At 55.8% G+C, this 12,753-nt stretch overlaps 1 protein-coding gene across 1 annotated transcript; it reads right to left on the reverse strand.

Moving 5' to 3' along the window:
* Positions 1–4,435: 4,435 nt before the first annotated feature.
* FOXF1 (forkhead box F1) lies at positions 4,436–8,747 on the reverse strand. Its single transcript, XM_071567484.1, has 2 exons — positions 7,381–8,747; positions 4,436–5,710 (listed from the first exon to the last, which is right to left on the reverse strand). Exons 1-2 carry the CDS (start codon positions 8,438–8,440, stop codon positions 5,550–5,552), a joined length of 1,221 nt encoding a protein of 406 aa, XP_071423585.1. The 5' UTR covers positions 8,441–8,747; the 3' UTR covers positions 4,436–5,549.
* Between the last annotated feature and the right edge of the window lie 4,006 nt (positions 8,748–12,753).

Genomic DNA, 12,753 nt, shown 5'->3' on the forward strand with positions numbered 1-12,753 from the left:
CAGCCACAGCTTCTCTGGGCAACCTGTAAAATGGGAACTGGTCTCAAGGAGACTTTTATAAGCCTGTGCAAACAGATCTCCAACCAAGAAGCTCAGTAACAACAAGATTTATTCCTTCTGTTGTCTTTCTTTATTAACAAAATCATAGAATCATTTAGATTCAAAAAGACCTCTAAGATCATCGAGTCCAACCACTAATATTAATATTCTGATTTTAGTTTCTTACTGGGCTAGATGAATTCTGACAGGGGAAGTTACTTAAGAAAACAACAGGGCCACGTGCCTTTCCTCACTTGTTGAGCCAATCTGATAATTGTTTCTATGAATAACTTCAGCTCACAACCACAGAGCTGCTTCTGGCACTGGGGGCATCTCCTGCCCCTCAGGGGGCCTCCTTTAGCCAGCTGCACACCCACCTGCATCAGGTGTTTTCTCCCCATGGCAAAGATTTTTTGGCAGGGATGTGGAATGCAAATCCCACGGGAGCATCCCAGCACTGCCTTTTCCTGCAGAGCGTCAGGCACTTGTAAAGATACTTGGAAAGGGAACAAATGCTCAGGTGGGGTCTCCCAAAAGCATTTCAGTGAGACAGAAACCAAATTCGCATTCACAAAAGTGACAGTTTGTTGCTGAAATGCCCTGAGATACACATCCAAAACTTCTGGGTTTTGATGTAGAAATCAGGCACCTACTAATTATGGATCTGAGCCTTTAACCTCCTAAGAACTTTGCACCAAACTCATCACCTGATCTTCTAAATACCCATTTAGGATTCCAGGTGTCTGTTCCCACCTGTAAAGACTCCAAAGTACCCAGTTTTCTGCAAATCTAGATAACCAACCCCACCCAAGAGCATCATGTGCCAGGTGTCCGTATCCATGGGATGCTCTGTGTGATCCCATGCCAAGCATCCTAATCTGTCTCACCTGGCCACGGAGCAGTCTGATCCAGAAGTGTCCCATAAATGAGTTTCACTTGGTGTGTTCAATCACCAATACATCTGAAGATGGAGCAAAGGGATGTTCCCCTTCAGAGCAACGAGTGCCAGAAGGGCAAAATTAAAAGGAAGTAAATAAACTTTAAAAAGAGATTAAACAGATAGTAAAAAATAATTTAAAAAATATTTAAAGAAAGCAAGCAAACTTTTAACACCCACCCCCATGGAAAAAAGGTCCAAACCAGCCCGAACCGGCCGGATTTTAAGGCCAAATTTTGGCGAAACGCGCGGCTGGGACGAGGTGCGGGCGGTGCCGGTTTGTTGCCGCCAGGTGGCGCTGCCGCCAAGGGAACGGCACCGCCCCCGCCCCGGGTACCCCCGGGATCCCCCCAGATCCCTCCTCGGGATCTCTCCAATCCCCCTCCTCGGGATCCCTCCAATTCTCCCGGGATCCCCTCAAACCCCTCCTCGGAATCCCTCCAATCCCCCGGGATCCCTCCAATCCCCCACCTCGGGAACCCTCCAAACCGCTCCTCGGAATCCCTACAAACCCCTTCGCGGAATCCAAACCCCTTCGCGGAATCCCTCCAAATCCCCTTCTTGGGATCTCTCTGAACCCCCCAGCATCCCTTCAATCCCCCTGGGATCTCTGCAATCCCCCGAGAACCCTTCAAAGCCCACGAGATCACTCCAAACCCCACTGGATCCCTCCAATCCCCCCAGTGCTCTGCAATCCCTCCGGGATCCCTCCAAAACTCCTTCTTGGGATCACTCCAAACCCTCTTCTCAGGATCACTCCAATTCCCCCTCTCACAATCCCTCTGATTTCTCCAGGATTCCTCCAAACCGCCCTGGGCTCCCTCCAATATGCCCTCTTGGTGTTCCTCCAATCCCCTCTTGGGATCCCTCCAATACCCCCTCTCATGATCCCTCCAAACTCCCCTTTCAGGATCCCTCCAACCCGCTGGGATCCCTCCAATGTTCCATTTCCCCAGGAGATCCCTCAATGGCATCCCTGCCTCCAGACTGCTTCCCAAAAAAGTCCTCAGATTATCCCCATGGGCCTTCCCAAAATTGTATCCCCCACCAACAGCAGACCCAGCCTCACATCTCTTCCAGAAGCTCTGCAGGGCACCTCCCTTGGTATCCCTCCAGCATCCCACACTTCCTCAAGCCCCCACAAAGGGCTGTGTGCCCCTCAAAAACACCTCTGGGGACACATGGCCACGGACAGGTGACACAGACACAGAGCTCCAGCTCCATGGTGGCCTTGCAAGGATGGGGAGAAGCATCCTGGAAGGAGCAGAGGGAAGCTCCTCACCATCAGAATCCCTGCTGTGGCCCAGGGCACAGCACGGCTGGGGACCACCATGTCCCCTCATCCAGGGGGAACATCTGGCATCACTGTAGAAAACCCACGGGCCTACACAAGGCATCTGTGATGGGAAACTGTTCCCTACAGTAGAAAAGCCAAAGCCCCAAAGAAAACCGTGTTGTGTCACCCACAGATCGAGATGTGGGTGACAAGGAGCAGAGAGCAGGTCGCTGAAGCCGAGCTGAGCCACAGCAGATGAGCATGGCCAGATCTGTGCCCTTACATGAGCAAATACCACGTTTCTGAGCAAGCCCATGGCTCATCTTCTCTTGCAGGGCTCCCACAGCCTTTCTGAGTGAGTTTATTCCTCCTCACCTCCTCCCAGAGTCCAACTGCTCCTGGAGCTTGTACAAAGGCACCCCTTGTGACAGCAGCTCTGGTTTTGCCACCCCATGGGACAATACACACTGGGAAAAATCAAGCTGGTCTTGTGCAGATGGAGGGCTGGGGGCAGGAGGCTGTGGGTTTCAGCCCCTGCTCCCTGGTGGAGGTGTCTGAGATGGAGAGCTGTCTGTTTAGACTGCGCTCACTGGCTTGAGGAATATGTGGCGTCCACGGTATGTGGTGGTTCTGTTTTTCCAGGTTTGGAAAACCTCGGGAGGGAGAAAAACGAATCACGTCAACCTTTGTTGGGGACCAGATATGAAACCTCTCTGAGCTGGATCTGAGGTTTGCAAGGTGCCTCTCTGCCCTCTCAGCCTGGCATCAGGTCTATGTGCAAACAAGGGAGTCCAAAATGAGTCCAAAGGATGAAAACGAACCTTAGGAGTGACAGTGAGATTTCAAGGAAAGGAAAACCACTTGGCAGAGACTGAACTCCTAACCCTGGACCTTTATCTCAGCCACACCTAGTCCAGATATTTGCTTCAGGAGCAAAAAATACTCAGATTTCAGCCTGTGCATAAAAAGGATGGCAACAATATGTTCACTTCCAGCAGGGGTGGGCAGTGATGGAGGGAAGGATCAACCCAAGAAGGCAGAAAAACAGGGGAAACAAATAAATACCGCAGGTAGATTGCCACTAGCTTAGAGAGATCTAAAGAGAGATATTTAAAAAAAAAACCAAAACAGCAACAAAAAAACCCCCAAACACAAAAAAAATACCACAACCACTCTCAAAAAATCCCACAAAACAACAACAAAAAACGGTGTCAGAAATGCCTCTGCCAACTCTAATAAAGCCTTTCCCGCCTGGCTTAATTAAAATAATATTCCAAATTTGTTGGTTGTTGTTTTCAGTGAGCTTTGCTTTTAATTAAGCTGATTACACAGAGCTGGGCTAATTCGTGTGCAATAACTACATTTGCCTAAATAAAGACAAAAATACACAACCAAGCACCTGCACGTGTTTTTGTATGCTCTGATATCCATAGTACGAGGGTTGGTAGAGACTTATTGGCCCACAAATTAAAGCACAAAATTCATGGATATCCACAATTACACCAAACACCCCCAAATTTCGCGGGAAAATACCAATTTTTCAGGTGTGAATTTATCGCTGCCCAGCACAGGACGGGGATGGTGCAGGAGTTAATCTGCTTGATTTTTATTCTTCTTTTTTCCTTTTTATTAATTTTAAATAATTTTAATATTTCCCTTAAACTTTATTAAGTTTTATTTCTTTTCCACGCGGGGAAACCCCCGCGGGAACATTTAGAGCTCTCCGCAATTGTAGCCCGCGGAAATTCCGCAGGGATGCGCTGCTTGGAAAATGCCTGGGATCCCTCCCGGGGTGGAAAAGAGACAACGAGCCGCGGGCTCCATCCCTGCAGCCACACTGCGAGGCAAAGAGCTGTCAAACACCGCCTTTCGTTTTCTTCTTGGGGGGAAAAAATGAAATAATAAGAATAAAAAAGATAAAAATAAAAATCCGGTTTTCCTCCTACTTCATTTCAATATCCTTATTTGGAATATTTCCGCGCAGGAAAAGGAGTAACCGGCACTCCGAGGAAGCCACAAAAAAAAAGTCCTTTTTGAGTCCGCACCGGGACGGGGAATTATCGCCCGAAGGTTTGCGGGGCCGGGCCGGGCGCTGCGCGGCCCCTGCGGGTTCCTCAGATATAATTACGCCCCTTACACCGCGTGCTCCTTTATTTGCTGCTCATACAATCGTGAAGCCCATGTACAAATAACATACATGTTTTATTTCGGATTTTTTTTTTCTTTAGGGACAAAAAGTACACAGAAGGTCAGGGCGAAAAAAAAAAAAAACAACCAAAAAACAAACTCACATAATTACAATTTTATACAGTGCAGAAAGAATTAAAATAGGTGTCACCGAACTGTACAACGTCAGGGCGAAAAAAAATATAGAGGGAGAGGGAGGGGAATAATCCTTCATTATATATATATTTCTATAAAAACATATGGAAGATTGTCTTTACACAGAGACCACGATCGGTTTAAAATTTACAAAGGTTAACTAAAAAACAAAAATCTATATGGCAAATATTGCCAACAGAGATTCCCCGATTTAATACTGATCAACTGACACGATTCGTGTCTCGATTATTAGCAACAACAACAACAACAAAAGTCGAATAAATAACAGGATGAGCATGGCTGTCTCTTTCCAAAGTGCCTTATTCTCTCTGCATAGGGTCTGATCCTGCAGTCTTTATGCAGGTAAAAAACCAAAAGTAATAGCTAAAAAAAAAAATCCCTCTGAGAGATTTTTGCCCGCTGGGTGATTGCCGGCCAAAAAAAAAAAAAAAAATTAAAAAATCCGGGCTCGAAGTGAGACGGGACCGAGAGGATTTGGGGTCGGGGTCCTTTCCAGCTCCCCCCAGCCCGATCCGGCTCTGCTCTTCCCAACCGGACCTGTGGCATCGCTCAACACCAATTCCAAAACTGAATTTGTAATTTAATTTTTTTTTTTTTTAAAAAAAGAAGCATCAAAACCTCGTTTGTCAAACTCTTAACCCAAACTCGCCGTCGGGTTGTTTCGGGAGCCATGGGGGGGCTGCTTTTCCTTTCTTCTCACCCCATCCCCAAGCAGAAGAAGGCAGAGACGGTCTGTGATCGCAGACCCGGCTGGGCCGGGTCCGGCCGATGCTCAGTGCGGGGCAGGCTCAGCCCCAGGGCCGCACTCCCCGCCGCTTCCCGGGGCTGCAGTCTATTCCTCCTGCCCAAAGCCAGTCTGCAGAGACCCCCCTTTCCACCGAGAGGGTCCTGGGGGGGTGCTCAGCGCCCGAGTCAGGCCTTGCCGACCCCAGGAGGTGTTTTTTCCGCCCCGTATCACATAACGCACGGCTTGATGTCCTGGTATGTCACTTGTTGGTGGTAATAGGAGCCGCTGCCCGCTGAATGCATGGAAGAGGAGGCCATGGCGTTGAAAGAGAAGACGAATTCCTTTCTGTCGCACATGCTCGGAGACTGGGAGTGATACCGCGGGATGCCTGCGGGACGGGGGGAAAGACGGTCAGCAGCACGAATAGATTTACGACTGGAGGTTGAGTGTGAGGAGGGAGAAAACCGCCGTCTGGGGTTAAAAAAAAACCCTCAACAACCCAGCCCGTCCGCACTCCCTGTCTGAGCGCGGAACTGGGGGTATTTTCGCATACGCGGGCGCGGGCAGGTGCGGCAGGGGAACCCCCGGGGCCCCGAGACGGCATTTCCCTGCCCGGCCCAAGGGCGCGGCGAGTAGAAGGGATTTGGGTTGGGTTTAGATTTTTTTTTCAACATTTATAGTTTTTTTCGCCCCGGCTGCTTTTCCCATCGCCTCCGCCCGAGCGGAATATCCGCCGGGTGAGGAGCGGGGAAGCGGCAGCAGAGACCGGGAGGGAGGCTGGGGGTGAGAGGCCACAGTGAGCGGGGTTGTTCCTGTCAATCCTTCCGTCACCTCGGCACGGAAAAGCGCCTCTGGAATTCGGGGTGCGCTGGGGATGGGGTGCCCTGCCCACGACTGCTCCCCGCCGCTCATTTGGGTGTTAATCAGTGTTTCTATTAAGGCCGCGGATGGACCCGATGGCTCCTCGGGGTACATTCCAGCTCCGTTTTCCAGCGGCCTTGGGCGCACTGAGTGACGGGGACTGAGCCGGGACCGGAGAGTGCCCGTGGCGGGCACTGGCCCGGCCCGGCCTGGCTATGGGCTATGCCCGGGCTCTGCCGCTTTAACCCATCCTGGCTGGTGCTTTTTCCCTGCTTCGCTTCGTGTTTGTGACCCGCTAATGCTTCGCTTCACACCCGTTTCTCTCAGGCACATTCTGTTCCCCCAAAGGCCCGGAGTGATGCGCAGAGCCCCCCAAACCTGCCTCACACCCGACCATGGCTCCCGGGGCTCCCCCGTGCCCCGAGCGTCTCCTATCCATTCCATCCCGAGGGGAATTTGGAACGCAGGAAGAAGCCCAGCGCTGGCCTCGTCCCTCTCGAGGCCTCTTGGAGGCCAAAACACCATCTGCCTTGCAAAATCCAGGGCAAATCCACCCCTTACAGCTCCATCCCGGAGTCGGGGATAAGGCTGCAGGGCACGGGGTACTGGGGGGTCCGCGCCGCCGGCTTTGGAGCGGGCAGAGGGTGGAGGGAGGCGATGGGCCTGGAAAACACGGCCCTGAGACGTGTGGCAAACACAGCTGATGGCGCGGGACGGGAAGGGGTGGGATGGGGCGGGAGGGCGCGGGTGGCAGACCCCGCGACGGAAAAACTCCCCGTTTTCTCCCTCCGCAGTACTCTAAGTCCCGACGGAGGTGGAAGAGCCCTCGGGTGCATTCCTGGCCTTGCCTTTCTGGAGCTCCCGCCTGTCTGAGCCCACCGGCCTTAGGCCCGGGGCGGCCCCGAAGGCAAAGCAGCGATTCGGGGGAGCGGAACCCCGGCCGGGGAAACGGAGCCCCAGCCCGGCGGTTCCCAGCCCCGCAGCGACGGAGAACCCCGACGGCTGCACGGCTTCCCCCAGGAAGGGAGGTGAGGAGCGAGGGCACAGCGGCTCACCCTCGGGAAGGTCATTAAAACTGCCCACCAAGCCGGACCCCGGCTCGGAGCAGCCCGGCCGAGATCCACGCGTGGCCGGCAGTGCCCGGCCGACCCCCGTGGCGGCGGTCCCGAGTATGCCCCGCGCGTGTCCGCTCCTTACCTTGGAGGTCGGCGGTGTTGTGGCTGTTCTGGTGCAGGTAGGGCTGGTCGAGGGAGTGCGTGGAGAGGCTGGAGGAGAGCGGGTTGGCCGTGGGGTTGCAGGGCGAGAGGGGTTGCTGCTTGATGTAGGACGCGCCGGTGTTGAGGGCCGCCGAGGCGGTGGGTGCCCACGCCGAGGCCGAGCTGGAGTAAACCGAGTGGGGCTCCATCACGCCGCCGGCGGGGAGCAGCGGGGAGGCGGGCACGGAGCTGTCGTGGTGCGGGTATTCCCCGGCCGAGGAACCGGTGCAGCCGCCCATGTAGGTGTGCCCACCGTTGGCAGGCAGGTGGGGCACGGAGTGTCCTGCCAGGCCCATCCCCTCCACGTTGCTGGACAAATGCCCGTTCATCATGCCCAAGCCCCCTTCGAGGGAGAGGCTGTTGGGGGGGCAGGAGAGCCCGCTGGCCGGGCTCTGGAAGCCGTAGCTGTCGGGGAGGTGGTTGAAGCTGAGCCCGTTCATCATGCTGTACATGGGCTTCAGCGCCTGGCATTTCCTCCGGAACCCGCGGGGCCGGCGGCGGAACGAGCCCTCCTCGAACATGAACTCGCTGGCCGGGTCGATGGTCCAGTAGTGGCCCTTGCCGGGGCGTCCCAGCCCCTTGGGCAGCTTGATGAAGCACTCGTTGAGCGAGAGGTTGTGGCGCACCGAGTTTTTCCAGCCCTGGTAGGAGCCTCGAAAGAAAGGGAAGCGGCTCTGCAAGAACTGGTAGATCTCGCTGAGGGTCAGGCGCTTGGAGGGAGAGCTCTGGATAGCCATGACGATGAGGGCGATGTAGGAGTAAGGCGGCTTCTCCGGCCGCCGGATTCCGGCGTTGGTCTTCTTTGCCTTGGGGCCGGCGCTGCCCGGGGCCCCGCCGCTGCCCGGGGCGCTGCCGGCGGCCCCGCCGGTCCCCGCCGAAGCGGTGTCCATGGCTGAGCTCTGCGGCTGCTTCTCAGCCACCGAGGACATGGGGCCGTAGTTGCTCTGCACCGGAGGAGGAGGGGGCTGAGAGGACAGAGCCTGCTGCGCTTCTGCAGTCATCTACGGGCAGGTCCGCGGCGGCCAGTCCCAGCCCCGGCCCTCCTCCGCCGCCCCCCAGCGCCCCCCCAAAAGGCCACGCTGCTGGGGGCTCGCCGCCACTCACCCACCACCCTCCCTCCGGCCTCCTCCCGGCCCCCCGGCGGGGTTTCTTTCCACTGGGAGACTTCACCCCTTCGCGGATAAACAAATGGAAGCGACGACACCCCCCACTCCGCCTTTCCCTCCTCCTCCCACTTTATCCCTAAAATCCGAGCGCGTCTGCAGAAGGCGAGCGAGAGGCGGAGGGTCGGGGGGGCCCGCAGGGAGGCGGGATGGGGGGGCGGGTGGAAGCGATCTGAGCTCGGCTGCTGCGAGCGAGGAGCCGGCGGCCGCCGCCTCCGCCTGCGCCGCTCCCCTCGGCGGGCCGGGCTCCCGGGGCCGCCGCCGTCCCGCCGCCGGCTCTAGCTGGGCTGGCGCTGCCGGTGCTGCGGGGAGCTGCTTCCCATCGCCGTGGCTGTCGAGTCTGCCTCCGGCCCCGCCGCTCGCCTTCTACTTTATCTCTTGCAGCGGCGTCTGCCGCTCCTTGACAGACGTAAGCGCGGAGCGGAGATCCCCGCCCCGGCCCGCTCCCCCCCGCCCTCCCGGGCGGCCCCTCCGCTGCCTCGTCCCGGCCCCCTCCGCTCCCGCTCCCCGCTGGTGGGCAGCTTTTAAAGAGCCCTTTCCACGCCGCCCTACCCCACCCGGGGGGGGGCTGTGCGACGTCCCCCTGCCCGACGCGGGGGGCACCGCGTCTGTATGTGTGTGTGCGGTTTATGCCATGCGTGACCGCGACGCTGCGTGGGGCTTCTCCACCCTCTCCCTACCCCCTTTCCCACCGCTGAAAAACACGGAAAGGGCCCTACGCGGGCCGTGGAAGGGGCCGGGGCCCGCGGAGGTTCCGCGCGTGGCGTGGGGCAGTGGAGACGCTGCCCGGCCGCCGGCTCCGCGCTGCGCGGAGCTTCACCCACTTCAAACCCCCTCTTCGTGCGCTCTTTTAAGCTCGACGGGCCCGGGCAGGATGTTTATACTGCGCAATGTAAACACGGGCTCGGGGGTGCTTTAATAAAAAGAAATCGGCGAAAACTGCCGCTGCCTCGCGAAATGCCCTTTTCTGCCTCCGCCGCTACTCCGGGGCCGGGAACGGGCTTCGGTCCCCTCAGCTGCTCCGAAGCTGTTTTAGGGATGAGGGTGGGTTGTTTCGTTTTGGGGTTTTTTTTTGGGAGGTGTATATAAAACTGTGCTGTAGTTTCACAGTTGAATGCCCGGAGACTGATGCTGAGCTCCGGAGATGTTACGAGCACACACAGGGCGTGGGGGGAAGGAGAATAGAAAGGCAGAGGGGTAGAAACCCCCTTTTCTCCCTCCCCTCTCCACCCAAATGCCGGTTTTTTGAGCGTCGTGCCACCAGGAGAGCTGTCACTCGAGGTAAGTCGCTTGAAACCTTTGTCACGTTCTTGCGGACCGCGCGTGGAAAATTGCGCTGAGGGAGGTTGGGATTGTGGGTGGGCACGGGGAAAGAAGCCTGGGCTTTCAGGGCCGCTGCAGCGAGCTCCCTCCCGAGATTGGGGAAAGGAAGAGAGAAAGGAAGAGGTGAAAAAAATACACTCCACCCCAACCCCCTTGCAGGCCTCGCCGCAGAGCTGTGGGTGTACCCTGCTGCACCCTCTGCAGAGAGAGAGAGGACACCCCGCTCCACAAGCCCCCCGTCTTCCAGATTCGCTTTTTAAGTTTTTAATGATAATTTAGTACCTTTTAAAGGAAAGATAGATACCGATCGGGTTTCCAAACTCCCTCCGCGTTATTGGCGAACAGTTGTGAGCAGCCTCCGGGGCGCCTGTCACATCTGTGGCACAACCAAGAGGGATTTCACATCAGGGACTTTTTTTTTTTTATTTCCCATCTATCCTCCCTGTTCCCCTCCTTTGCCCCCTCTCAAAAAAAAAATCCTCCTGCAGAAAGCACCGGCCCTCCCATTCCCGGTGCAAGGAGATGGGGACAGGAATGGGAGAGCCCTGGGCAAACCCCAGACCGAGGGCAGGTAGCCAGAAAGGGGGTGGGAAAATGTTGGGACAGTTATTTCTGGAGATTTTCGCTTGAGGAAGAGGAGGGCAATGAGCAGCTCCGGCTGTCCGGGGTGGCGGCGGCCGCTACTCCCTCTCGCCCGGGGCCGCCGACACGGAGCAGAACGCGGAGCACGGCGGCTGCTCAAGGAGGGGAAAGCACTAAAAAAAAAATCACTTTTTTGGGAAGCAATCACCTTCCCCGAGGCGGCTGGTGCAGATTAACCACTCCGCTTCTCGCTGCATTTCTTTCCATTTTTGCTGTGGGAGAGCATCGCTGACCCTGAGCTTTGCTCCTCATGGAATGTCCCGCTCGGATCGCGAAAACAGGCGGTTTTCTTATTTTTTTTAATATCTCTCTGCGACCGAATTTCCCCGATCTGCTACCAAAACACCCGGGGATGAAGCTCGTAACACAAAGAGCTCGTGGAAAACCCACGTTCAAAACGATCCCCACGAGTAGCGTTTCCACTACGAAATAAAATATGTCCGAGTGAGAAAAAAAAACCATAAGACTCTCCGTGTAAATCAAACTATTTCCATTCAAAGAAAATCAGAACCTTCTCGAGTACCCTTTCCCCCTCTCGCAGTATCTTTTAGGAATGTGGAGATTTGGTTTCCGATGTATTTATTAGAGACAGCCAATGTCAGAAAGGGGAATATATAGCTCCGGGTTCTATAGGCCTCGTCGTGGGAATAGCAGAAGTGTTGAAGGGTTTTAACCCGAGCCCGACAGTTGGGGAAAGGAGAGTTTTGGGGAAGAAAAGCTGGTTTGTGGCTTATGTGCGAAGAGGAGGGTGGTGTGCGAAGGAATGGGATTCGCTTTTAGTGTAGTTTGCTGGTAGTTTGGGTGAGTGAATTGGGTCCTCCCTCCGTCCCCGATTGGGAGAGATAAAAGGAAGGGAGAAAAAGAAGAAGAAATTATAAAAATTAAACTATCAACTGGCGCAATTAGCCTCGCTAATCCCGTTCGGAGCCCGATTTACCGGCCCCGCGAACACCCCCGGCCCCGCTGCGCTTCCCAACCCGCTCCTTCCCAAACCCGCTCCCCTTCCTTCCCCCTCCCCGAAACTCGGGCCGTGTTTTGTGTAAAAATAGACAAATCCGAGCTTTCTTCCTTTTCCTGCGCCGAAGGTATTTTTACTAGCTAATTGCTTAAGTGAAGTCAACTTTGCAACCAGGCCGGGTGTAATCCGAGTATGGAAATGTATATAGGTGGTATTGTTAGAGGCGGGCTGGGTGCTGCTCCGAGAGGGGCCGGGGTGTTCCTGCGAGCCCGGACCACCCAGGGCGAGGGGAGTGACCGCCTCATGTCCCCCTCCCCGCTGCCCTGCTTTGCATTAACACCACCCGCGAGACCCCCTCCTTCTTCCCCAGCACCAGCCTGTTTCCCTCGGGTTTTTTTTCAGTCGGGGCCATCCCCGCGGCCGCCGGCCCCAAATCCGCGGCGAATCGATCCCTAAATGTTTATTTAAAGGCGAGGGGGTGCGTTCGAGCGAGGGACTCGAGGCCAGGGGAGAGGGATGAGGGGGGGAAGGTGGAAACACCGAGGGAGAGGTGGGTTTTAGGAAGACACACGCGCCCCCCAACCGTATTTTGCGGGTCCATCACGCACGGCAATGCTTTGCCCCACGCGTGTGCGTGTCCCGGTCATGGACAGGCCCTTCCCAGTGGCACCCACAGCACATCCTCGGGCCTCCGCATCCCTGGAGGCAGAGCTCAGCCTCCAGGATGGAACGGGACCTGGAGGAGACTTTGTGAGAGCAGAAGCCGAAATCGGGAGCGGGTGCGCAGCTGAGCTGCCGAAGCGCCTCAGGCGGCTGCGGGGAGGTGCGGGCTGGCTGTCACCGCCGTGCCTCAGGCAGGAGTTCAGCCTTTGGTCAAAAAGGAAAAAAAAATCTTATTTCTCCCCTCCCCCCGCTCCCCCCTTTTGTCTCCCTTTTCCCCCCTCTGCCCGTCCCGAGACTTCCCCCCTTCAAGCCCAGATTTTCCATGACGTCCTTCGATGAAATATTGCAGCACAGGAATTTACAGCCTTCTTCAGCGCAGGATTTTTTTTCTTCGAATTTTCTGGCAGGATCCAGTCCCTGCGATACAAGTCGGTTCCAGCGATAATAAGCTCCGAGCGCTACCACTTAGACACAATCTCTTCCCACAGAGATCTTCCAAATATCCTCGGATATTTATATCCCTGCTCAGGGACGGATAGCTAGAATGCTTTCCCGGGGAGGGGGG

Source organism: Pithys albifrons, chromosome 12, assembly GCF_047495875.1.
Source record: "Pithys albifrons albifrons isolate INPA30051 chromosome 12, PitAlb_v1, whole genome shotgun sequence".
NCBI lineage: Eukaryota > Metazoa > Chordata > Aves > Passeriformes > Thamnophilidae > Pithys > Pithys albifrons.